The following is a 23,061-nucleotide window of genomic DNA, read 5'->3' as shown; positions in this document are numbered from 1 at the left end:
CTTGCAGTGGCGGCCGGGCGGGCACCGTTGCCGCTGTTGGTGCGAACGAATAAATAAACAGTGGGTGCGCACTGCGTTGTGGTGTCGTGTCGTGGTCTTGTCGCGATGCAGCTGGCGGGAAACGATGCAAGTGTCGGCGATGCGCCAGGTTACACACCTCTACAAATATAATGGAAAAACTTGGCGACAAAAATAATTTGCCAGCCTTCTTTCCTTTTTCCTCTTTTCTTTTTCACCAGTGCATCAGCTCACCTCCAACACAAAAGGGGGCGGAAAAAGCAAGAGACCTAGCACCGAGCGTCGCAACCACAACGCCGAATAAGGGGCCAGAGCTAAAAAGCCAAGCTGCATAATAAGTAATTACCCCAAAAACATTACATATCTACCCATAATTAAAATAGAGAGAAAAGATAGGTACGCGTTTTACTGGTACCAGCAAGGTCTCTGTGTGGTAGTTCATCCGTATGGTGCTAATAAACAGTTACTGATACTCAGTGTTTAATACGGAGTACATGTGTACTTGGAGCAATGTCCGTGATGGGCAGGTAAATACAGGCAGTCGTCGCGTACAGACTCCGTATAATTGTCACAATGCAAAGCACCCCTGTTCCTAACCATGCGCATGGAAACCAAAAAGACGACGTGTAAATGTATGCCGCGATTGGCTCTTCAACGAGGCAGCACCACTGCATCAGTCCATGCCCACAGCCTTCAGTACAGCCGGCAAGTGAACATGTCCTGCCAGCCGAGATTGCCTGCGACCAGTCACCGCCATGCAATGCAGCGGCTTGGTTCCCCTCAAGTACCGAACCAGGAACGTACCTGCGCAAAAAGGCACAACAGCCATCCAGGGGGCGTGGCGCCGCCGGCACCGTCACAGACTCATAGATAGTCCCCAGCCCGCCAGCGGGATGGCCAGGGCCGGGCAGTACCGACCAGGGCCTTGATAGGAAAATTTCCCCTATCTGTTCCGCCCTGCGACCTCAATAAATATTACTCTGTACGGATATCCGTACAGATAGATATTTGGATAATACGCCGCAGTATTGGTTGCACAGCTGCCGGTGACGTTGCACTTGAATTAGCCGCTGTCAGTACTGGTACTACTGCTGTAACACCAACCCAAGAACTTGGGCCGCCAAATTTGCCATGACCAGTCTGGCAGTCTCTTGGTCAGTTCACTGGGTCCCGGCTGCCGGTCTTGTCATTCTGCGGATACTTGGGCTTGGACCCCTCGTCACAAGGGAAGCATCAAAGTGGCTTGCTCTTGATCCACCTCTTTGTCGAGTCTCCGTCAATCCGTGAAGGCATCCGTAAGTTACTACGGATTACGTACAGATTAGTTAGTTGACTAGTTACTGGTAGTCATCTCTCAACCTCTGTATCCGTACAAAAGAAGCACAAAACCTTCCCCTGACCCCTCCCACTCAGGAAGCTTGCCAGCCACCAGCAACCACTAGGTCTGTTCGGCTGACATCTCGCCCGCCTGGTTCCAAGTTGCTTTTTCATCCCTCGGTAGCAAAGACCTTGGACATGCTTTTCTTTTCTTCTTTTTTCTTTTTCTTTTTCTTTTTCTTTTCTGCTGATATTGACGCCCTGTACTAGTCATGTTAGCCTGACAAGGTTCAACCATGTTTTCTTCCGGCTGTCGTTGGCGACTAACAAGTAACCCAACTACCGAATCGCGACTTTTGTCATGGTTCCAGGGATACACGTCTTCCCGAACAAGGAGTGTTATCCTAGTTCTTTCGCGTTTTCAGCGCCTGGTTCTGTACTAGCTGAACCACCCGTCCCAAACGAGCAAGGACCGGCATATATTAATTGGCTTTTATGCGCGCACCGCTAAAACCTCGTTGCCCGCAAAACAGTTGCCTGACACGCATGAGATGCAGATGTCTGCTTCAACCTTGGATGCAACCTTCACAGTCGCTCACAAAACAAAAAATTTGCAGGCCGTCGCGGCAATTGCTTGCATTCTGGGCTGTAGAGGCCATCACCATCTATCCACCTCCGCAATGCAACGTCCTGCGGGGGGTATCCGTAATCCGTAATAGTGACAAAAAATATTCAACCTGCCATCTCAGACCCCTACCCATCACGTTTGTTGAAAACTTCTCATCACATTCTACATATGCAATCCGTACATGCGCCTCCTGTCAGATCTGCCGACCGTGACAGACTCCCAGCGCGGCGCTTTGATGCGGAGTTTCCCCTTTCCTGATAGGACCAATTGATGGCAAAGCCTGCAATATCCCCGAGAGCTGCCAGATCGAATACGGTAAAACCCGTGGACGTGCGTTCGCTCTTCACTGTCTGACCCCGCCTTGCGCCGATGCGTCCGCCCAAAGCATCTTCCATCTAGCCTTCGATTTTTCTCAACGCTTCCCATCGTTCAGTTCGCCCATCAAACATGTTTTGTTCTTCCCGACACCCCTTTCCAATTCAAAATGCCAGTATTTTCATCACAGGGTATCCTCGTCCGGTAAATATGTCTACGACCTTGTCTTGTTGCCCTTGACTACAATGAGACACTGCTCGGCGTGTCCGGCTGATTCCAGTCCTCTGCTGAACTGTACTTAGATGACTCTTGCCTCTTGAAATATTTGTTTCTATTTATTTGCGAATTTCTTCGAAATGTATCCGTACTGGTACGGAACAAGCGGCTGGCCCATACGCCTCAGATTTTCAGCTGTCAGCCGTAGTCGCGGCCTGCATTGTCCCTTTCCGTCCCGGCCACTAACACGGATGGATACAGGTAAACTTTATATCGCCAGACGGCCCCCTATCGTCAAACGCCCGCCACCGTCTGTGCTTAAACCAAGTGGCAAAGGGGGCCCTTTCCATGCCAACTTCGCGATACAACTGGTTCGAAAATCATGCGCCTACTTCAAGCCAGCTGCAGGTATGTCTAACCGCTCCCTGCATTTTCTTAAGCGCTTATGTCGTCAGTGTTGGCGCACTTGCAGCTATCCCAAGCCTTACATGCATACAGCATGCTGCCTGCATACAGCATGCAGGCGCAATGCCTCCGCATGATTGATAGTCCTCAAGTCGCATACCTGCGGCTTTTTCGTAGATCGTCCCCTGTCCCACATGGCTTGCATTGCCCTGTTTGCCATCAAATCCGACGACGACCGTGTCCATGAGGAGTGCATATGCTGGCAGGAGTATGTACTCTTGGTTGCATACAGGCCACTCGCTTTGGCCCTTTTACCCGTGATTCAAAGTATCAGGCCACATCTAGGGTCTAGTTTGATGATTATTTGCTTACTGATACAAACCACCAATATTACTTACATGATCGCAGTTGAATCCTCGTAGTGTCAGTCATATCATTACCCCAGTATCCATAGATACCTACAATCTGGGGGGTTGAGTCGTCTGACATCAATGACCAGTTGCATGTTCACCTTTGCGGCGGCATGCACGACTCGTGCCGCCACCAAAGAATGTCCTTGACTACCTGACACCAATCAGTAGCTGTAAATTTCATCTGTACAGGGTGCGTCTGATTATAAAGCCTTGCTTTCCTCATTTTTCTTTTGCATCAGCCTTCAGTCGACGATTGACTTCGTACTAATCCGTAATTACAGAGTAGTGTAACTCTCATTGCTGCAACGCGGCTTGCTTTTTTCTTGGGAACTGACTAGCAACTAGTTACCGGCTCCGAGCGTCTGGAATGCTGGGCCGTCCTTTGCGCAAAAAGAAAAAAAAAAGAAACAATCCTGAGTCGTTCGATCGGCGTTACAAACCTCCTTCCCTCATTAATCGAGAGTGTAACCAGCCACTCGGGTTCCTCAGTTCATGTGGCTTGAGCATTAGGCGGAAGGCTCTAAGATGGGTGCCAGATGAGCCGGAAACGATCCGAGTGAGGGACAATAATGGTATCTTCTGCGTGATTCCGTATGAGCATGAGACGCTACTATCTACAGCTAGCGCGGCCAACACTAGGAAATGTAGCTACCTCGTGCACCAGAAGTCAACTCGGATTTGAAGCTTGTTCAGCAAGTGGCGCAACCGGGCGCGACTCCGCACGTGATTTCGCGTCGCTTTTCCTTTCGCGTCACCTGAACAGTACACGCACCAGACATACACAAGGCCTTTCAATTCACAATGGCCGTTTGCGAGCTGGTCTCCGGTCATGACTTCCAACGTAATTGACCTCATCTCTTCGAGTCCGCCTAGAGATGTCGTGCCACCTAGGCATGCGGCGGCCAAATCCGACTCCGCGCCATCAAAACCGGCGCATGTCGAGATTCACTCGGACGATTTCTGTAGCAGCGGGGATGATATACTTGAAAGTCCAAGGCTCATAAACGAACCAAGTGCGAAGCGGCTGTGCTTGTCTGCTAAGGAGAGCGTTTACCAGCAATGCCGACCCTCCAGCTCATTCGTCTCGGCAGAGTCATTGCAAGTCAAAGGCTCGAAAAGGATGACATTGCCAGAAGAAGTCGAATGCGTCATCCCTATACAAACAAATAGAGCTGTTTCGCCCTTAACCTCTCCTAAACGACGAGTCACCAGCTTGAGGAGGAGCAGGACAGAGCCGGTGCAGCCCAACAGTGGCTGGTTGCCCGACTCTGATCCATTTGCTAGCTCACCACCACCACGACTGGCTGCCAACACGCCACACGCCCAAATTGCTCAAGATAACCTGTCAGATCCATTTGCCAGCTCGCCTGTGAGAATAACGGCGCCCTTCTCCACATCCCATACATCTCTCGCTCGAGAACCGGCACGCCCAAAAAGTACAGTGGCTGCCTGGGATCCCATATCTAGCTCAGCTCCGTGTTCATCCGCGCCTCTAAATACCACAGTTGCACCTCCAAATTGCTTAATACGCAGTCCATCTGTTATCAGCATCGGAGACACATCTGCTTCTAGCGATGACGAGCTACCGGCCATTAGCAATTTCGACTTGTCACAAGGCCGGTCTACATACCATGATTATACATGGAACTCTGATCCGAAAGCCAAGTCGGCGAACGATTCCAAGCGTAAACGTTCCGAGACTAAGCAGAAAAAGCCGCGACAGGCCATTGACCCAAGTCAGCGCGCTGCGGCCAAGGCTCACGAGAAAGAGCAGAAACGTCAGGAACGAGAACGAGAAAAGGCAGAGCGGCAACGGCAAAGAGATGCTGCAGCTGCCATCGTGGAAGTGAACAAGGCAAAAGGAAACAGAAAGGTATCTGCAAAAGAAATGATTGTGGAGATTCCGCTCTCTCTCCCGTCAACAATCAAAGTGCAGCTAGAAACGCTGCTCGGGGGACTCGAAGTGCAACATCGAGACTATGAAAATTCAGTACACAATGTTATCAAGTGGCGTCGCAAGATCAACAGCAGGTTTGACGACGAGTCAGGTCAATGGGTCCCGGTGCCGCTGCGTATTGAACAAGAGGAACATGCCCTCGTTTTCATGACTGCAGAGAACTTGGTGCGGCTCGCCGTGGACGACGGCCTTGACGCGCATATGGCCTCGCTCCGAGGCCAATATCCAAACGAAAAACTCATTTACATCCTGCAAGGCGTTACAGCTTGGATGAGGAAGAATCGGAACATACGAAACCGGCAGTTTGCCGCTGGTGTACGATCACAGAACGAAAGTCAGACAGCCCCTGGACGTCGACGAGCTGAGCCAGCCGAATACATTGACGAGGACATGGTGGAAGACACTATGCTCCGACTGCAAGTCGAGCACGACGTGCTCATCCACCACACTGCCATACCGCTCGAAACGGCGCAATGGATTTCCATATTTACGCAAAATATTTCTACCATTCCCTACAAGAGGCAGAGGGACGAGGATACGGCCGGCGCGCGTTTCTGCATGGACAGCGGTCAGGTCAGGACGGGCGAGAACACGCAAGATACCTACGTGCGCATGCTACAGGAAATCTTCCGCGTGACAGCTCCTATCGCCTATGGTGTTGCGTCAGAATTCAGCAGTGTCACGAAGCTGGTCGAAGGGTTAGAGGCGCGCGGGCCTAATGCGCTGGAGCAGCTCCGTAAGAGCGCCAACAAAGACGGAGCGTTCTCAGACCGGGCGATTGGACAGGCCGTGAGCAAGCGCTTCTACAAAATTTTTACGGGCACAGACAAGACCAGCACGGATGTTTAAAACACCAAGTGGCTTAAGTAGTAGTAATATCCCCTATGTTGACAAAGTCAGCAATGTGCATAGAATATGAAATCAGGTAGAAGAAAAAAAAAATTCAAATCAAGCATCAGACAGCAGTTGGTAAATAACGTGTCCACATTGTGTGTTTGGTACAGGTCTGTGAATATTTGTCTCTCATCATATACTTGGGTAGGGGTTCAGCAGCTCGAGGGCATGCAGACGAAATGAAGTGCAAAAGAAGAGAAAAAATGACTAACCATTTGCCAAAATATCGTAATTCGTCAACGTAATTCATCATTGTCGTTATTTCATCATTGTCGCCCGTTTACTTCCTCTTTTCAAAATAGGAATCGATGGTCCTTTGCCTGGCATCGTGCGGCGCGCTGCCGATACCGCCGCGCGTCCTAGTCAGATACTTGAGGTGCGTCGTGCAGTTGACGCGCAGGACGTGCATCCTCAGAGCCCTGCCTCCGGTGATCGCGTCCGGCATCACCGTGCACTCGAGGTACGCCGTGTTGGACCACCAGGGCTGCAGCGGCGGCGGCGCCCCCGGGTACGACATGAGCAGCTCCTGGTCGAGCGTAAGGCTCTGCCACGGCACCCTCTCCAGCAGGCACGCGTACAGCTTTGGCAAAAACAGGCCGTGCGCGACGACAACCACCACATCATCCTCGGCGCGGCTGCGTCGCAGCCTCAGCAGCGGCAGCAGCATCTCGTCGAGGAAGCGGCGGGCGCGGGCGCGCATCGACGATGCCGTCTCGGCGACGTCGTCGACGTGCACGCGCGACGAGCGGCAGGCCACGCCCTCGAGGGGTCCAAAGTGGCGCTCACGCAGTAGCGGCGTCGTGTGCAGCGGGACGCGTTCGCCGCCGCAGACACCACGCACGGCGGCGGCCGTCCGCGCGGCGCGCTGCAGGTCCGACGTGAAGACGGCGCGGACGGACGAGGGAAAGCGTGCGGCGAGGTGGCCGCCGAGACGGCCGGCTTGTAACACGCCGTGCGTCGTCAGCGCCGAGTCACGCACGCCTGCGAAGATGCCGGCGACGTTGTCGACAGTCTCGCCGTGGCGAATGAGCAGCAGACGCATGGCTGCGACGGGCCTGGATAAATGTGAAGGGAGAGTTTAAAAAAGATGCAGCAGGCACGAGGATAATACGGGAGGATTCTGCCCGGTGCCTGCTGCAAGTGAGGGGTAACAGCTTGCGTTGAAGTCAATGTAAACCTCACAGCGTGAAATTTTTTTTCTTTCGAGTTATGGCTGGTGTAAGCGGATAAAAGTATATGTATGTAGGTAAGCAGTGGTGTATTTAACCAGCATTAAGGTTTTGGCTTATTAGACTGGGGTATTCGCTTGTTCCAAGAGCCTCGGCTACCCTGAGGCAGATTTACGTTTCGCTTCTTTTTCTTATAACATTCCGTTGAATTGGCTGAGTAAAGAAGAAGAATTACTCTTGAGTGTCCTTTCCCGTGGTGTACAACAATAATTGCTTCTTAACCAAATTATCTTAATTTATCGCATCTATCTGTTGTGAAGCTGTGGTGCGCGTCAAGCCGCCGCATGGACACGTGGAGTCCATCACGAACAGCACCATGCCGAAGAAGACTCGTAACTTCAAATGTGAGACGTAAACGATGAAACCACAGTAGTGGATACAAAGCACTTCCAGCTATAGTCGCTACTTGTGGCACCAAACCGGCGGATTAGAACTGAAGCAAGCCGAAAAGCCCGGCTTCATAGGTAAATTGACTTGATGAGAAATACCCTACGATCTAAATGAATATATGGGTATGTAACTTGCTGCTCATCGTTCTGTTTGTAGTCCATCGTTGCAGTGAATTGAGGTACTCTTTGGTCTACTCCGTTTGCCTCCTGCCAGCTGCCAGCGGCACCTGACGGTGAGCATAGTTACTACGTGTATCTATTTATTGTTGTTTATTTCACGTGCTTTCGTTGCGCGTTCCCTCTCTCTCTCTCTCCCTCTGCCTTCAATTTTCAATGTCTGCATTCTCTTTTGCCGTGCAACAACAACTGCGCACGTCGTTAGCCTGGTTCACACGATGTACAAATACCCTGCTCCAGCATTTGGCGCGGCTTCGTTTGCCGCTGCTGCTCCCGCTGCCGCTGTCGAGGCAACTCCGACAACTCCGACAGTTCAAGACCTCGATGCGCAGAGCAAAGCCACCAATACCATCAGGGGTTTTGCTTTTCGTGAGGGGTTTAGAATGCCAGTGAAGGAGCTGGCGATGAAGTCAGCATCAAACTTGCAAACGTCGTCACTGCAAGAGGTATGTCATATGTGACAAGATATGTCTGCTTATGCACTAACGAACCAAGCTCGGACGTCTTGCCGCATCTTCGTCTCCCTATAACAATGTGCCCGAACGCTTGAAGACACAGATGATGAAAGATCTTGCAACCAAATCTACGTCCGTCTTTGTTCTCAGCCCGGACGGGAAATACTATCAAGAACCTATGGCGGTACGCGGCGTCCCTGTTGAACGAATCGATGAGGCGTCTCCTTATTAGGAACCAGGCTGGCTGTCTCTCGATAAGCTTCTTCTTTCCGAACAAGAAGCTCAACTCAGCAAAGAGAGATACTCCGCTCAAGTGAAGGCATTGGGCATCAGGAGCTCAGATCGGTTGATCAAACTCCTAAAGACTGCAAGCGATGACTGCAGTAAATACGTCAAAATTCGAGAGATTTTCGGGCATGGTATCGGCAAATATCACCCAAACCAGCTTGTCGCCAAAAAGTACATGCCAGCCGACGGCTTGTGTGAGAAAGAGCTTCTCTACAAATTTGCTCTGAAGATCTCTAATCTACAGGAGCTCTACCGGATGAAGAAGCTAACTATGGACCCTTATGACTTTTACCGATGGGCTATCTGCAAGAATCTAAAGTCCGATCTACACAGTGCCCTGGATAATTCTCGAAAAATGTTGAAAGGGATTATTCGCACCATGGGCGATGACGGTGGGCAGGCGGACCAGGGATTCCGCACTATTGTCCTCTACTGGGCATCTCTTACTGGCAATGAGAGAAAGTTCGGCAAGAACAAAGCATGTCGAGTCAGAAAACTCGGAAGGCCATCGAATCCAAAGACAGGAAAGCTGGCATCATCTGCCAACCACGAAAAAGTAGATGTCAAAGGTCGCGAGCTAGCGCATGAAATTTCGCACTCGAAGGAGCGAGCTAGGAAGCGTCGCCAGCTGACTGATCGAGAGGCAAATCGGCCAAAGATATACGGAGGAGTAAACGCGCACAGGGCTGAGAGGGGTATATCGAAGTGATCTTTGCTATGAAATTCGGAATGAGATTTTTATGGAATAGTTTTGCTTTGGACATAAGCAGTATGCTTCGCTTGACGATGCGCGAGCTGAGATGGAGCTTGGAGGCTGTCGTCGGAGTAGGAATTGGACATGACGGGCTAGGCAATCGCAGCAAATTATTAAATTTAGAACTTGGTCTTCACTTGAAAGAAAAGCGAATGCCGACGTCACCAATTGTGAAAAGATTCCTCCCCGCCGAAACATCACCCACTTATGAGATGAGCTGATGTCGCTGTGTCGGCAAAGCTCCAAATTCACGTGATTGGAATAGGCGCGATCTGATTGGTCAATTCAGCAAAAATGGAAACCTTTCCACCCGAAGCAGCTCATCTCACAAATCCCTCGATAACAGGCCACTGCTTCCTCCCCATCCGCCTAATTATCATCCCGACCAAACTGCACAGAACTGTCGCATTTGCCCGCCATGTTCATGCAACGTACAGTCATTGCCGCGGCCCGCCGTGCTGCCATCAAGCCCGCCGTCGCCCGCTCCTTCACCACCTCCTTTGTCCGCCGTACGCACTCTATCCCAGCGAAATCTTTGTGTTCGACGCCAACGACCACTAACAAATGCTGATTGCAGGTGAAGCTGCCAAAGGCCCAACCACTCCCAACGAGCAGGCCGCTGCCCTCGCCCATGACAGCAGCAAAACCGTCGGCACCTACAAGACCTTTTCTCGTACGTTTTCTCGAAAATCTATCTCCTCTCGCGCTTCGATGGAGTCATCGCGAATCCCGACAACATCCGATCGCGAAACACGGACACCCGATTTTATCAATTGAGCCATACACACGAAGGAGACTGGTGCAGAGAGCTGACATTTTCTTTCTTCGTACAGAGGTAAAGACTGACGAAGACCTGCTTGCACCTGGTGCCAAGCCCGGTACCGTCCCTACCGACCTCGAGCAGTCGACTGGTCTCGAGCGTCTCGAGATCCTCGGAAAGATGGAGGGTGTCGACGTCTTCGACATGCGACCACTTGATGCCAGCCGCAAGGGCACGATGGAGGACCCCATCCGTGTCCGCTCTGCTGGTGAAGAGCAGTACCTCGGCTGCACCGGCTACCCTGCCGATTCCCACGTCGTGACCTGGCTCGGCGTAAGTTGGCAGGAAACTCATGTTATCACCGTGTGTCTAATTCATTTCTCTACAGATCTCCAAGGACCGCCCCATTGAGCGCTGCCCTGAGTGCGGCAGCGTCTACAAGATGGACTATGTTGGCGCCGAGGATGACCACCATGGCCACCACCACGCCCCCGAATACCCGGAGCCTCAGACTTTCGCCGACTACATTAAGCCCGAGTACCGCTACCGATGAGCGAAACGTCAATCAGTGCGATTTGGACGTGTTGCCAGAAATGCTCGTGGCGCTTGGGATCGTAGGTCGATGCAAATGTACAAGGGGATAACATAGAGGAGAGGGGGAGGTGCGCTACGCGGTTTTTGGGGTTATAGAAGTAAAGCATGGAAAAGTATCCCACGTTGGAGAGTGGAGACCTGTAGAATATGAGAACTTGTTCCTTTTGTTAATTGAAGATTACTGTCTACATCTTGTACGGGAACCAGGACGGAGACTTCCCGCCCCCAATCAAGATCTCACGTAGGACTGCAGTTCACCGCAAGGGCATGCGGAAGAACCATGACGGACACTAAAAGCAGCGATTCAAAAGAGAACAAGCCATTGCCGGATGGTAGACGATCAATCTAAAATGGTCTGATATTGAGTCGCTTAGTCAGGCATCAAAACAAGCACCAACACCAACTTACTTTGGATCCAATGCTCATCATGACTACAAGCACCTTTCACGTCCTAACTTACCAATAATCCGCGACAAACCATCCCGCCAGGGGCGAAGCCTGAACATTATGTCCGAGAAATTCAACTCAAAGAATTTATCCTACGCGTCCAAGCCACCGCCCTTTCTCGCGGCGCTTCAGGCACAAGCCGCCGGCCACGGCGGTCCCGACCCCATCGCAGCTGGCCGTCGACGGCCCGGCAAGCAACGCCGCGGCAGCGAAGAGGCCGAGGATGTGCCGCTGGTAGTGGATGAGCACGGCAACACGCTAGCACTCGAGGTGGACAAGGATGGTGTGGTGGCTCCTGGGCAGCATGATGATGACTCGAAGCAGGAAGGCGATGGCACGCAGGAGAAAGACAAGGAGAAGGAGAAGGAGGAAGCGGTGGTGAATGCGAACATGTCGATTGGCGGTAGAAAGCGGAAAGTGGGCAAGATTGTTGGCGGGGGAGAAGAGGAGGAAAATGAGGGAGATGGGACGACTGCAAGCAAGGTGAAAAGTGATGAAGGAGCCAAGAAGGATAAGGTGGGAGCCAAGAAGCCGAAGAAGAAGACAAAGGCCATTAAATTGAGCTTTGACGAAGATTGAGTGCTTCTCTGGTCCAGTTCTCCATAACCTTTAATTCTTCTTCGCGGTCTGCGAGCTCGAACGAGGATCGAGGTGCGAGTTTTCTAGCCTTGCGATGCCTAGCGGTATTACCTTTGTCTAAGCATTTGCCTACGTTGCGACTCTCGCCCTGATCGGCCGACGAATCTCGCTCTACATGTCTGGCTATGTTTTTGCGTGATACAATAGTTTCGCGCTCTGCAAACTTATTGCCAGTCCACCTGACCTATTGCGTCGTCAGACCTCGATGAACTGGGCGGCCACAGCCGATCTTTACAACTACGCCCAGGAAAGAATGATACCATACATATGCAATGTCTCGCCATATGTCGGATAGGCCAGGCATGAGCCCAAACATCACGGCCTCTCGCTGATCTAGAGCCATACCGATGGCGATGAGACGGCTGAGTGACCTTGCCGGCCACGATGTGACCAGAAGACTCGAGGAAGAGTGCTGGGCGTAATTTCTTTGGGCAGGGCACGATACCAGAGCACTTGAGACCATTGAGATTCGCCAATAGCTCTACGGATGACGAGTAGAGGTTGATTTAACGTGTATGCGTTTGAGGCTACGTGGAGATGTGCACTGCGTGGATCGATTTCAGAGAGCAGGATAAAGCATATAAAATAAAAGAAGACAGCTACTACACCTCGGATTCTAGTGCGAATTTAGAGACATCTCGAATACTTGATCTTTGATGGATACAAGTAGCATGGTACCAAATGCAAGCCAGGACCAGCGCCGTTTACTCCCGGAAATGAACGTTGCGTATCCGTAATCTGGCGGGCACAACTTTTATCTACGAGCCAATTGCGCGACCCTCCCTGGGCCCATCTTTTTGGCTTGGCTGGAGTTGGAGAGGCACGAACAGCCTAAAATAACAGGTTGACAGGTGGGTATGGAGTATTTAACTAGAGGCTATGGCTATTATACAGGGATGCGATGACTCGCAACATCTCAGTGTCGAGAATGACGAAAGACGCAAAGAGAGATGAAATAAATTGAACTGTCAAGATACATAAGTCCTTCGATAAACAAGCATTGTATGATGAAAAATTGTTGCTACGTCCATTGCAATGCCATCGAGTTTGTCGGGGAGAAAAAAATGCCTAGCGCACTCTAGACCTACAGTGCAGCACCACTGCGGATCCCAGCATCCCATCTCTGTCTCTATCTCTTTTTCTGCTTTGCAACGTTCCCAGCGGCCTTCCACGGCGTATATAGAGTGTCTCGTTTGCAAGAGCAAACTCTTGTCCATTGGCCTGAAGACTTGCGCGATTTCCTCTTCCTTTTAATTATTTCTTTCGTTTCCATTTCGTTAGCCTTTCTCTTCTTTACCACCGCGAGGGCCTCCGTCGCCCCTCGTCCTGTGTTGCGAAACCGTCTAACCGCGCCTCCCGTTCGTCGCCCCTGTCCCACCCGAAAAAGCTCTGCGTTATCATCGGCTTTTCATCGACTTTGAGGATCTGGGATGTTCTGCGATATATTCGGCTTTGCGCGACGTTGAAACCCACCTCGAGGCCCCCGGTCGTCAATCCAGGCTACCTGCCCCTGAACTCGACAGACCGTCTGCCTCCCCTTTTGCGCCCATGCCAGCCCTCGCGGAGCAGTTTGACAGTAACACCCAAGTTTGACGCCTGTCGCTTTCGATTCCATTGATTCTCCAGCCGCTTCGCATCATACTTCTTTCTGCCGCCCACCATGGATCTCTTCCACAGGGCCAAGCGCATGATTCCGACGGCTCAGCTCGAGCTGCCCACCCTCGACGAGAAGAGAGGCGGTGCCAGACAAAAAGGATGGGCTGCTCGCCTCGCCTTCTTCCGGAGACCGTTGCGGTTGCGAGGAAACTCGGCCATCTCGGTGCCTCTTGGCGTCGTTATTCTCTTCCCCCTTATTGTCGTCATTCTCATCCTGCTCCTGTTCGTCCGCCATCCCAACAATAGTGGTAGCATTCTTGTCCCAGCTGGGGCCCCGCCAGCCATCAGGTATGTATTGCTACCTCATACCCTGCCCATCTCTTGCCATGTTCAAGCTGACATCTTCAAGAAAAATCAGCGAGAAGTACGACAAGGTCTTCCTGACCGGCTGCCAACCCCCCGACAACAAGCAACCTAGAGCCAATGCCACCTTTGTCGTCCTCGCCCGAAACAAAGAGCTCGAAGGTGTCCTCCAGTCTATCAAGTCGGTCGAGCGCCACTTCAACCGCTGGTTTAATTACCCCTATGTCTTCCTCAATGACGGTGACTTTAACGAAACGTTCAAGGAGACTATCCGCAACCATACGTCGGGCACAGTCGAGTTTGGCAAGGTTGGCCCTGACATGTGGGGATTTCCTGACTGGATCGATACCAAGGTTGCGAAGGAGGGCATCGCCAAGCAAGGTGATAATGCCGTCATGTACGGTGGACTCGAAAGCTACCACTTCATGTGTCGCTTCTACTCTGGGTATGCTCTCTGCCGTACTGTGTATGCGTGTACCCAGCACTGACTAAGCTAGATTCTTCTTCAACCACCCTCTCTTGCTCAAGTACGAGTGGTACTGGCGTGTTGAGCCCGAGATCACATACTTCTGTGACATCACCTAGTATGCTACTTTGTTTGTTCTTTGCATAGCCACACGCTAACCTTGACAGCGACCCCTTCCTCAAAATGATTGAGCAGAAAAAGACGTACGGCTTCACCATTGCCATCAAGGAACTTCGCGAAACTGTTCCCAATGTCTTCCGCTATGCCTCGGCCTACATGCGAAACAACAACATTACCTCCAAGGGTTTGTGGGAAATGTTCCTCGAACCGCGCAAGAGGCAGCCCGAGGTTATCAAGGATGCTCTGCCTGAAGAGATTGCCCAGGGTGAACCGGGTAGCGGCGCTCTGCCCGACATTGACCCCGAGACTATGGAGGGCGACAGCTACAACATGTGCCATTTCTGGTCAAATTTTGAAATCGCCCGTCTCAGCTGGTTCCGCAGCAAGGAGTACCAAGACTTTTTCGAGATGCTCGACCGCAGTGGCGGCTTCTGGATGGAACGTGTAAGTTGCAATTGCCTCTACCGTGATCACGAAACAGACCAGCTAATGCTATCATACGCAGTGGGGTGATGCTCCTATCCACTCTCTTGCTGCTGGTGCCCTCCTCGGCCCTAGTGACGTCCATTACTTCCGTGACATTGGCTATCGCCACACCACAATTCAGCACTGCCCTGCCAACGCCCCCGAGGCTCGACAGCTTCCTCCCATCCCGTATCTCGACCCAACTACGAAGGATCCCAAAAAGCGCCAGGAGGAAGACGAATACTGGGCCAAGTATGACGAACCACAAGAAAACGGTGTCGGCTGTCGCTGTCGCTGTGATACTGACATTGTCGACGTCGAGGGCAAGGAAGGCTCATGTATGGCTGAATGGGTCGATGTTGCCGGTGGCTGGGCCAGCCCTTAGATTCTCTTACTTTTGGATATAACGACCTAACCCTTTCCACATGATGAGCGGAGTTTTTTTTCTTATTCATTTCTCTGGCCGCATTGTTTGTCTGCTGGTTGTTTCCATGTCTCAGTCTTCGAAACGCAGCTCATTTCTTTCGCATACCATGTCAGTTTCTAGGCAACGCATCAGTTGCGTTTTCAAGAACAAGCGGAGACGTGGCTGAGCATCATCATGGGCTAGTACGCGGCGTTTATTCTTCAACATTGCACATACGCGACAGGAAAGGACCATTTTTTAAAGAAACGGAGTTGGGGGATCGGCTACTGGCAAGGCTGTTTCTGGATCGGACAAGAAGGTGATGTTATTTCTTGCAGACTTGTCGGTCAGGGTCTTTTTCTGTCCAGACAAGACCACTACCTTTGCAAACCATAGCTTCAATCAGACGGGCTGGGGGAGTGGAGAAGCTAGTTCTTGAGCCGCTTTCTTGTACTTGGGGAATGGATATGCAAGTTTGCTGTATTTGTGTATTTGAGAGAGGCATGGCGGAAAAGCTTGGGCCGGAATAGGTTGTAATTAGAGGTTGAATTTGGAATAGCGAATAATAATGTTACCCCAAAAATCTTGAAATTTGAGCATGCCAGACAAGGGAGCAACCGCGTGTGCTTTGCGACACAATTAAAGACTAGAAGGAAGGGGAGGCAAATTTGGGCAATGAATGCAAATCAAGCCTCCTTCGTTGGCTTCAATTCGTCTGATAAATTCAACTAAAGTACCTCCAAGGCGCTCGCCATCTTGCATTCTTCCAGATGCCAGCTCCTAACCGGCCAATGAGAACTCGTGGTGGGTCTGGCTCCTCCTGGCCCAAAAAATTCATGGAGCCAGCGGCCATTCACACTTTGGCTTGTCGACACGACACAATTCGAGCAACCGACTTTGCGACAGCGGCACAGTCGCAATCAAGAATATGCCGTCGAGACTGTTCGCCCACAATGCAATTACGGCTGCGTACCGCGCGCGGCCAGCCTCGCAGGTCTCTTCATTGACGGCCTGCCTCGCCAACCTTTCGATGCAGCACCAGTCCCGATCGGTTTCCATACTGGCCAATCTCGCGCCGAACAAGGGCGCCGTCAAGGAGCGCAAGCGAGTCGGACGCGGTCCCTCCTCTGGCCATGGCAAGACGTCCGGACGGGGTCACAAAGGTCAGGGCCAGCACGGCCATGTCAAGCCCTGGTTCCAGGGTGGTCAGACGCCGTTGATTGTGAAGCACGGCCGAAAGGGGTTTACCAATTGGTGCGTACTTTAAAATAATAGTGCTGCTGGAGGGTTATCATTGAGTGAGGGGAAATGCTAATGATGCGACATCTCACAGGCGTGCACCCCAACTCTCCCGAGTCAACCTCGACCAGATCCAATCGTGGATCGACCAGGGTCGTCTCGACCCGACGCGGCAAATCACCCCGAAGGAGCTCATCGAGAGCCGACTTATAGGCAGTGTCAAGGATGGCGTCAAAATTTTGTCTCGCGGCGCCGAGTGCCTCCGGCAACCCATCGACGTCATGGTCAGCCGCGCCTCAGCTGCGGCCATTACCGCGATCGAGGGCGCGGGCGGCAAGGTCGTCACGCGGTACTACACCAAGCTGGCGATTCAAAGGCTGCTCAAGGGCGAGTCGGTCAACACGACGACGCCGCTGCCAATGGGCCAGGAGCACGTGGCCAGCGTGCTGGACGCGGCCAAGGCGTTCCGCTACCGGCTCCCAGATCCCACGAGCAGAGAGGATATAGAGTACTATAGGGATCCGGCGCACAGAGGGTATCTGAGCCACCAGCTCCAGCCGGGCGAGTCACCGAGTTTGTATTACAAGGTGCCGGGCACGGAGAAGATTAAGAGCACGAAGCAGAAGGCGGTGGCGCAGGAGACAATGTGGTAGGGGAAGTCAACTGTATCAAAAAACACTATTTCATCTTGTATTATACGTTTTTGGGCAGCTAGATATGTCATGGGAAGCTGCGTACAATATTCTTTTTCATAAGTGGCGCTGTTCTTCATGGCTGCTGGCGGCTCGGCCGAGGTAAGCGAAGACAATTGTAGCTTTTCTCGCGAGATACGGTGCATGTCGGCAGGGCAGGTCCGTTGGAATAGCTACTTGACTGTTCTAGTCGTCACTTTCTTCGCTCTCTTCGATATCATCACTGCCGTCACTTTCTTCGCTCTCTTCATTGTCATCACTGTCGCCACTTTCGTCAATGCCGTAACGGGAAAAATGGTCGGAGTCTGCCGGCTCAGCTGCGACGGTGTAGCAAAACTCATGGCCAATACTTTTCGAGTCCAGCATGCTACGAACCGCGGCCTCGTCGGCCGGCGGCTGTTTGCAGTCCACGGTCACACTGCGCATCTGGCTGCAGTTGTCGCCGACGGCCGAAATCAGCGGCAGTGCGAGCCAATCGCCATTGATGGCTTCAAACCTGAGCACGTTCAAGTTTGGTGCCAGAAGACTAGCCCAAAAGGCGCAGTCATCGTCGTTTTCGTCCCGGTGCAGAAATGGCGCGGCCACCACCAATTCGGTCAGCCAATGACAAATCCGCCGCGTTCCAGCCGTGGAAAGTTGGCTCGGCCTTGTACCAGTCCAAGCGCAGATAATCAAGGCTGTTTTTGTATCTCTTGACAATATGTCTGATGACGTACGAGCACTTGGCACTGTCTGAAGACGAGTACTTGGCGCCAAAAGACAGTCGTTGCAGCGCGGGAAAGCTCTTGCACATTTCGCGCACGTCCGCATTGTGCAGATCAGCTTCGACGAGAACAAATTCATGAAGAGAGGTTGCGAGAATAAGATTGTGTGCTTGATGTTATACCTTGTACGGATTATCAACTGGCCGATCTTGTATTTCTTCTGGCTGCCAGGGGTCGGGCGCTTAATGGTGGTGATGAGTAGATATTGGTGAATGCCATTGGAAAGCTTCCGAGTTTTATGCGCGACTTGATGAATTGAATCTTTGAGGAAGAATCATTTTGGACGTTTCGCGCAGCAGACGCCGAAACCGGTGTTGTGCGGTCATAATTATGCACATTCCTTTTTGGCTCGCGAAGCTTGTGCCACTCTCGAGTCCTTGGCATGTAGTAGTATCGTGATACGAAGCAGAGACTCTGGCGTGATACAAGGCTGTCTCATCCTTGACATCGACGTTCGGCCAAGAGGGCAGATGTGATCCGTCGTGAAACATGAACCGCCCGGCAATACAAGGCCAATGGGCCACCTGAGCAGGGAAAGCAGGTGTAATACTTACTGTTGGTTATCAACGATAATGATCGTGGGTTCAAAATGACTATATTCGTGTTGTTGATGGTTATCCTATAAGTTAGTATGTGTGGAGGCAGCTATATACACCACCCACTGTATAAGAGCTATTATATAAATAAAAGTACGGCTTTCCTAGCTCCCAGCTAATAAAAATTAAGTGCCTCTATAGGCAAAACAAATACTATAGTTGAAGATTTAATCTTTTCTAATTTCTGAATGTGACTCATCACGAAAGATGTCTCCCGAGTCTCGTCGTAAATTGATTTCAAACTTTCTTGCGACGGAGCGGCTTCTGGAGCTGACTTTGTCCCAGGAGCCTTACACCCGTCCGCGGTCGCCATCTCATTTTCGTGGTTTACTATCACTACTGCGCCAGAAAACTCTAGGACTGCGCCAATCTTGTGAGCCCATCAATTTCATTCGCAGAGTCTTTTCCTTTTGCCGTCGGCGCGCAGCATACCAGCATACGTTGTCTTTTCTCGCAGCCTAGTTCAAGCCCAACGACAGCATCACAAGGCTGTGGGCTTTTTATCGAATCGAAGCTCCATGATGCACAATCTTATTCGGACTCCGCGGACTCGAGGATCTATTGAGGAGCTCGAGCGCCGTCTTGGTCACAAAGAAACTTGACCATGTCAATTTGGAGGATTCAGCCAACCTTCTTCGTACATGCCATGTCGGAACCGTCGAGAATGCTATAACGGCAGATGAATGCCTTCAGGCTGCGTTGACTTATCTCAGCTAGCCAAAAGACAAGTTGACTGCTAAATTTGTCTTGGAATGCATAGATACTCTATAAAGTAGCAAATATAGGCAACGCTTCAACTCACAGCAGAGAGCCTATGATGGTACTCTGGAGTACCAGAGACAAGTGCCATTAGAGGATCACGAACACAGGCAAATTATCACCATCTACAGAAAGTATTGCTACATAGCAGCAGGGAAAACCAGAAGGATGGGCAAACCACACTTGACAGGTTTGACAGGTCAACTCAGCTGCGACCCCGACCGCAGCCAGCCGCAGCTGCAATCTAGTTATTGGATGCTTCTTGTACAACCTGACAGTCCGCATTACGACCATACTTTTGTTGCATCGCTGATGCAAATAAATTGCCCCTCTTTTGAGAGTATCGCAAATAATGCCCCCAAGAGTTGGTCTTTGCTGATCCCCATGAACCCTGCTGATGGCCTCGTGACGATCCTTGAAGCTTGCAAGGCCGAGAAGAAACGCTGTCGTATGTGAGCTAGTCAAGATTTGATATGGCTTCTTCAGAATTGCGACGATCAGCCGTTGATTAGCTCCGGACCGGATGACGGACCGGTCGGGGCTGTGCATTCTGTGTGCATGCTATATCCTCGTAGACGAGGAGCTCGCGACGGGAGATTGATCAGCAAAATTGCATAAATAGACGGATCGTAACTGTAACTACCGATAAAAACATATGAGATTACAGTTTAATTGCCGAGCTGTCGCTCAGAAATGTCGCAGAAAATCACATTCATACGCGGAGAAAAGATCCGACAAGCCACCAAATGTCAATGATGATGCACTTTCAAGTTATGTCTAGGTTGTTACGTGCCCACCTAGAAAATTGTAAGATCTGCCGTATGATACACAGAGTAGGCCGAAGCTTGGCGCAGGACAAATGCAGTAGCGAACTGAATAGGTCGGGGCTGCATGTCATGCATTACTGCACTTACAGTACTTCGCATACTCGGCGAATACAACACGTCAAAGTAGCCACGTGCCAGGCTAATCAACGGCGGAAAACGAAGTCTTTGCTACTAAATGCAAAATTTGACACAAGGCTACTTGTCCGGGTTGTTCTCTTGGTAGAGGCACTGCGCAATGAAATGTAACATGAGGTAGCACTGTCCAGCAGCATCAGAAAAGCAAAGAAGAACAGGACATCTGATGATCATTAGAATTTCTGGCTATTCGCTTTATTTGTTCTCGTATCAATGATCTTACTGCCATTGTGCCATCCCGAAAGAACCGATAATCGTGTGTTCAACATACGTCGAATGTATTGTCAACACCCTCTGCCACAAACGCCTTTACCAAGCACCTCATAGGCAGAAGGAGCAGAAGATCGCCTATAAGCTAGACAGTTGTTAATCGATACGTTTGAATGAGGATTGACTTTAGCAGCTGTCCACAATACTGCTCCATCAATAGATGAGACGGGCGGATGCTCTTCCGTAGTTTGTCGACATCTGCCGGCTTCAAAACACTTCAACGCATAGCGCATGTCGCACTCATTGTACATACACTAAGCGCAAAGCAATATCTACAGATAGCGGTTAAGATCGGTCGAAGAAATCTTTGCTGGCAAGTTGGTGTAGGACGTAGACGTATGTTTCACGCTTGTTCCTCAGAATCCTTGGCACTATTATTTGCCAGTGCTATGTTCGAGGCGCCACATACTAATAGCCGGCGCGTGACTGATTACTTTGGACATTGCTTGCATAGCTGCATTTTTGTCTTTGTTGATCATGGATTCGTGGAGCTGAATCAAGGACGCCAAACCGCATGGCTTTGGAGCATCGGAGCGGATTGACCATTACCGTCTGCTTTATTTTAATGCCCAAGCTGAAGAAATTTTTAATAGTATGCAATATACTAGAGTATTAGTAGTTGTTTTGATAGGGGATTATTGGTGAGGCAAAAGTGTATATAATGCCAGCTGGTCCCCATCACAAAAAGGAAAAGGAATCACGGTTTCTTCTACCTCTCAAACTCACAGACACCAACTTGTATCCATCATTGAAAATTGACTGCTACAATGAGTGAAGTTGATACCATGAGCCATCTCACTCGCGCTGGAGTTGAGAAGCTTCCAGCCTTGGGGGATAAGCCTCCGAGAATCAACACTCGCTATGTCGTCAAATCCAACCCGGAGATTCGCCTCAAGGCATCGGACGAGAATGTACGAGCCGAGACTTGGTTCAGAACTCCGGTAAGTTTCAAGTATGAAATGTTTGTGCGTTGCGTTCTCTTGCTGATCATGTTAGCCATTCAACGCCCACACGATCCGCATGATTCGCGCCGTCAAATTGTTTGCTGAATCGCACGATCAGGGTTCAGTAGACGACATGATGCAGGGAAACTGGACATGGTTTCAGTTGGCTGTACTCAGCAGTGACAAAGCTACGTCTCCCAAGAAAGGCAGTGATGGACAAGAGCTTGTCGTCACGAGCCACGCAAATAGAGTCGCCTCTGATGAGTTTGAGTGGCTGGAGGGAGGAACTGTGGACACGCGCCGAATCTTCTTGCAGGCACTCGAGGTAAGAAAAGCCTTGGCAAACCTTGATCATCTTTTTTTCTTACAAGTATTATAGCCCGGGAACGTCATCGCAGTCCGTGTTTGCGCCCGCTTCCTCGGATGGGAAATGTTCGCGAGGAATGGACACCTCGTTGTTGAAATGGGCGAGGATAACCGTAAGAATACAAAGTATGCTATTTTTGTTCCTGTTTTCTGATTTTAATGCAGAGCCCGTGCCAATCAAACCCATCAAGATTGACACGGATGATGCGATTCCCGCCCGACGCAATGTGCAAACATGGTACAACGAAACCAAGACCTGCCACGAAACGGGACTTGAACTGTCACTGTTTATCCGAGCAATGAGAGTTTTCCAGTCCCTCCGTCCCGAGGACCAGCTATCGTACTACCGCATCGCTGGAATTCATGGCTTTCCATGCAACGTGCCATGGAACACGGGCGATCCGGTGATTCCGCTCGATGACCCGAACCTCGAAAAGCTGTTGGAGGAGAAAAAAGGTGGCCAGTATTGTGAGCATAACAATTATCTATTTCCCACCTGGCACCGCGCGTACATGTTGCTATATGAGGTATGCATCGTTGAAGTCGCCTCGGAGCTCATTGACTGATGATGATATTTGACTGCACAGCGAAGGATTAGCGACCTCGTGATGGAGGAAGCCTTGGAACGTAAACATGAAAACGAGAAATGGGTGCAGGCGGCAGAATGCTGGCGTCTACCCTATTGGGACTGGGCCGCCCATCCAAGGCTCCCTGACATCGCCTGTGACGAGACAATCAGCGTCATAAAATCTTGGAACGGTCGAGACGAGCCCCAGATGGAAGACTTGGGTAACCCAATGTATCGCTTCCAAATGCCTGGTCTTAAGCCTATGGGTGATTCTTCATATGGCGACTACCGCTTGAAAAACACCGAGAAACAGTCGGTATGTATTCACCTGGAGTGCTGTGGCTGGAATATGGTACTCATGACAGTCAGTGGCACAAATGTGTTGGCACCAGTCGCCATAGCATCAAGCCCAGCGACTCTAATGGGCGCTGGGTAATGGGAGAATCCAACGCCGAGGAAGTCAACAAGTCGCTACAGGGGTTCAAAGACCAAGATTATCAAAATATGACCATCAAGGATTCCGTTTTTCGCCTTCTTACAGAGCACTATACGACGAAATACGTTCACTTCTCGACGACGAGATGGTATGA

The 23,061-nt window shown here is 50.9% G+C and overlaps 9 protein-coding genes across 9 annotated transcripts; 7 read left to right on the top strand and 2 right to left on the bottom strand.

Moving 5' to 3' along the window:
- Positions 1-4,141: 4,141 nt before the first annotated feature.
- Positions 4,142-6,118, top strand: BBA_08773 (ERCC4 domain-containing protein; the record flags this gene model as incomplete). Its single annotated transcript, XM_008603870.1, has 1 exon — positions 4,142-6,118. The coding sequence occupies one exon, from the start codon at positions 4,142-4,144 to the stop codon at positions 6,116-6,118; it is 1,977 nt and encodes a 658-aa protein (XP_008602092.1).
- Positions 6,119-6,443: 325 nt separating this feature from the next.
- Positions 6,444-7,205, bottom strand: BBA_08772 (alpha-ribazole-5'-phosphate phosphatase; the record flags this gene model as incomplete). The annotated part of the gene is made up of 1 exon (XM_008603869.1): positions 6,444-7,205. The coding sequence occupies one exon, from the start codon at positions 7,203-7,205 to the stop codon at positions 6,444-6,446; it is 762 nt and encodes a 253-aa protein (XP_008602091.1).
- Positions 7,206-8,176: 971 nt separating this feature from the next.
- Positions 8,177-9,410, top strand: BBA_08771 (uncharacterized protein; the record flags this gene model as incomplete). Its single annotated transcript, XM_008603868.1, has 3 exons — positions 8,177-8,404; positions 8,454-8,597; positions 8,646-9,410. The coding sequence occupies 3 exons, from the start codon at positions 8,177-8,179 to the stop codon at positions 9,408-9,410; spliced, it is 1,137 nt and encodes a 378-aa protein (XP_008602090.1).
- A 463-nt stretch (positions 9,411-9,873) lies between these two features.
- On the top strand, positions 9,874-10,768 carry BBA_08770 (cytochrome c oxidase polypeptide IV; the record flags this gene model as incomplete). Its single annotated transcript, XM_008603867.1, has 4 exons — positions 9,874-9,964; positions 10,033-10,128; positions 10,289-10,548; positions 10,604-10,768. 4 exons carry the CDS (start codon positions 9,874-9,876, stop codon positions 10,766-10,768), a joined length of 612 nt encoding a protein of 203 aa, XP_008602089.1.
- Positions 10,769-11,316: 548 nt separating this feature from the next.
- On the top strand, positions 11,317-11,835 carry BBA_08769 (uncharacterized protein; the record flags this gene model as incomplete). The annotated part of the gene is made up of 1 exon (XM_008603866.1): positions 11,317-11,835. One exon carries the CDS (start codon positions 11,317-11,319, stop codon positions 11,833-11,835), a length of 519 nt encoding a protein of 172 aa, XP_008602088.1.
- A 1,720-nt stretch (positions 11,836-13,555) lies between these two features.
- Positions 13,556-15,290, top strand: BBA_08768 (glycolipid 2-alpha-mannosyltransferase; the record flags this gene model as incomplete). The annotated part of the gene is made up of 5 exons (XM_008603865.1): positions 13,556-13,839; positions 13,901-14,299; positions 14,352-14,438; positions 14,488-14,884; positions 14,946-15,290. The coding sequence occupies 5 exons, from the start codon at positions 13,556-13,558 to the stop codon at positions 15,288-15,290; spliced, it is 1,512 nt and encodes a 503-aa protein (XP_008602087.1).
- A 949-nt stretch (positions 15,291-16,239) lies between these two features.
- BBA_08767 (ribosomal protein L15) lies at positions 16,240-17,203 on the top strand (the record flags this gene model as incomplete). The annotated part of the gene is made up of 2 exons (XM_008603864.1): positions 16,240-16,565; positions 16,645-17,203. The coding sequence occupies 2 exons, from the start codon at positions 16,240-16,242 to the stop codon at positions 17,201-17,203; spliced, it is 885 nt and encodes a 294-aa protein (XP_008602086.1).
- Positions 17,204-17,428: 225 nt separating this feature from the next.
- BBA_08766 (uncharacterized protein) lies at positions 17,429-18,035 on the bottom strand (the record flags this gene model as incomplete). The annotated part of the gene is made up of 2 exons (XM_008603863.1): positions 17,429-17,738; positions 17,851-18,035. The coding sequence occupies 2 exons, from the start codon at positions 18,033-18,035 to the stop codon at positions 17,429-17,431; spliced, it is 495 nt and encodes a 164-aa protein (XP_008602085.1).
- Positions 18,036-21,360: 3,325 nt separating this feature from the next.
- BBA_08765 (tyrosinase-like protein) lies at positions 21,361-22,907 on the top strand (the record flags this gene model as incomplete). The annotated part of the gene is made up of 5 exons (XM_008603862.1): positions 21,361-21,534; positions 21,590-21,862; positions 21,917-22,016; positions 22,069-22,430; positions 22,491-22,907. The coding sequence occupies 5 exons, from the start codon at positions 21,361-21,363 to the stop codon at positions 22,905-22,907; spliced, it is 1,326 nt and encodes a 441-aa protein (XP_008602084.1).
- Between the last annotated feature and the right edge of the window lie 154 nt (positions 22,908-23,061).

Source organism: Beauveria bassiana, assembly GCF_000280675.1.
Source record: "Beauveria bassiana ARSEF 2860 unplaced genomic scaffold BBA_S00040, whole genome shotgun sequence".
NCBI classification, from domain to species: domain Eukaryota; kingdom Fungi; phylum Ascomycota; class Sordariomycetes; order Hypocreales; family Cordycipitaceae; genus Beauveria; species Beauveria bassiana.
This window is presented reverse-complemented; position numbering and strand designations above follow the sequence as displayed.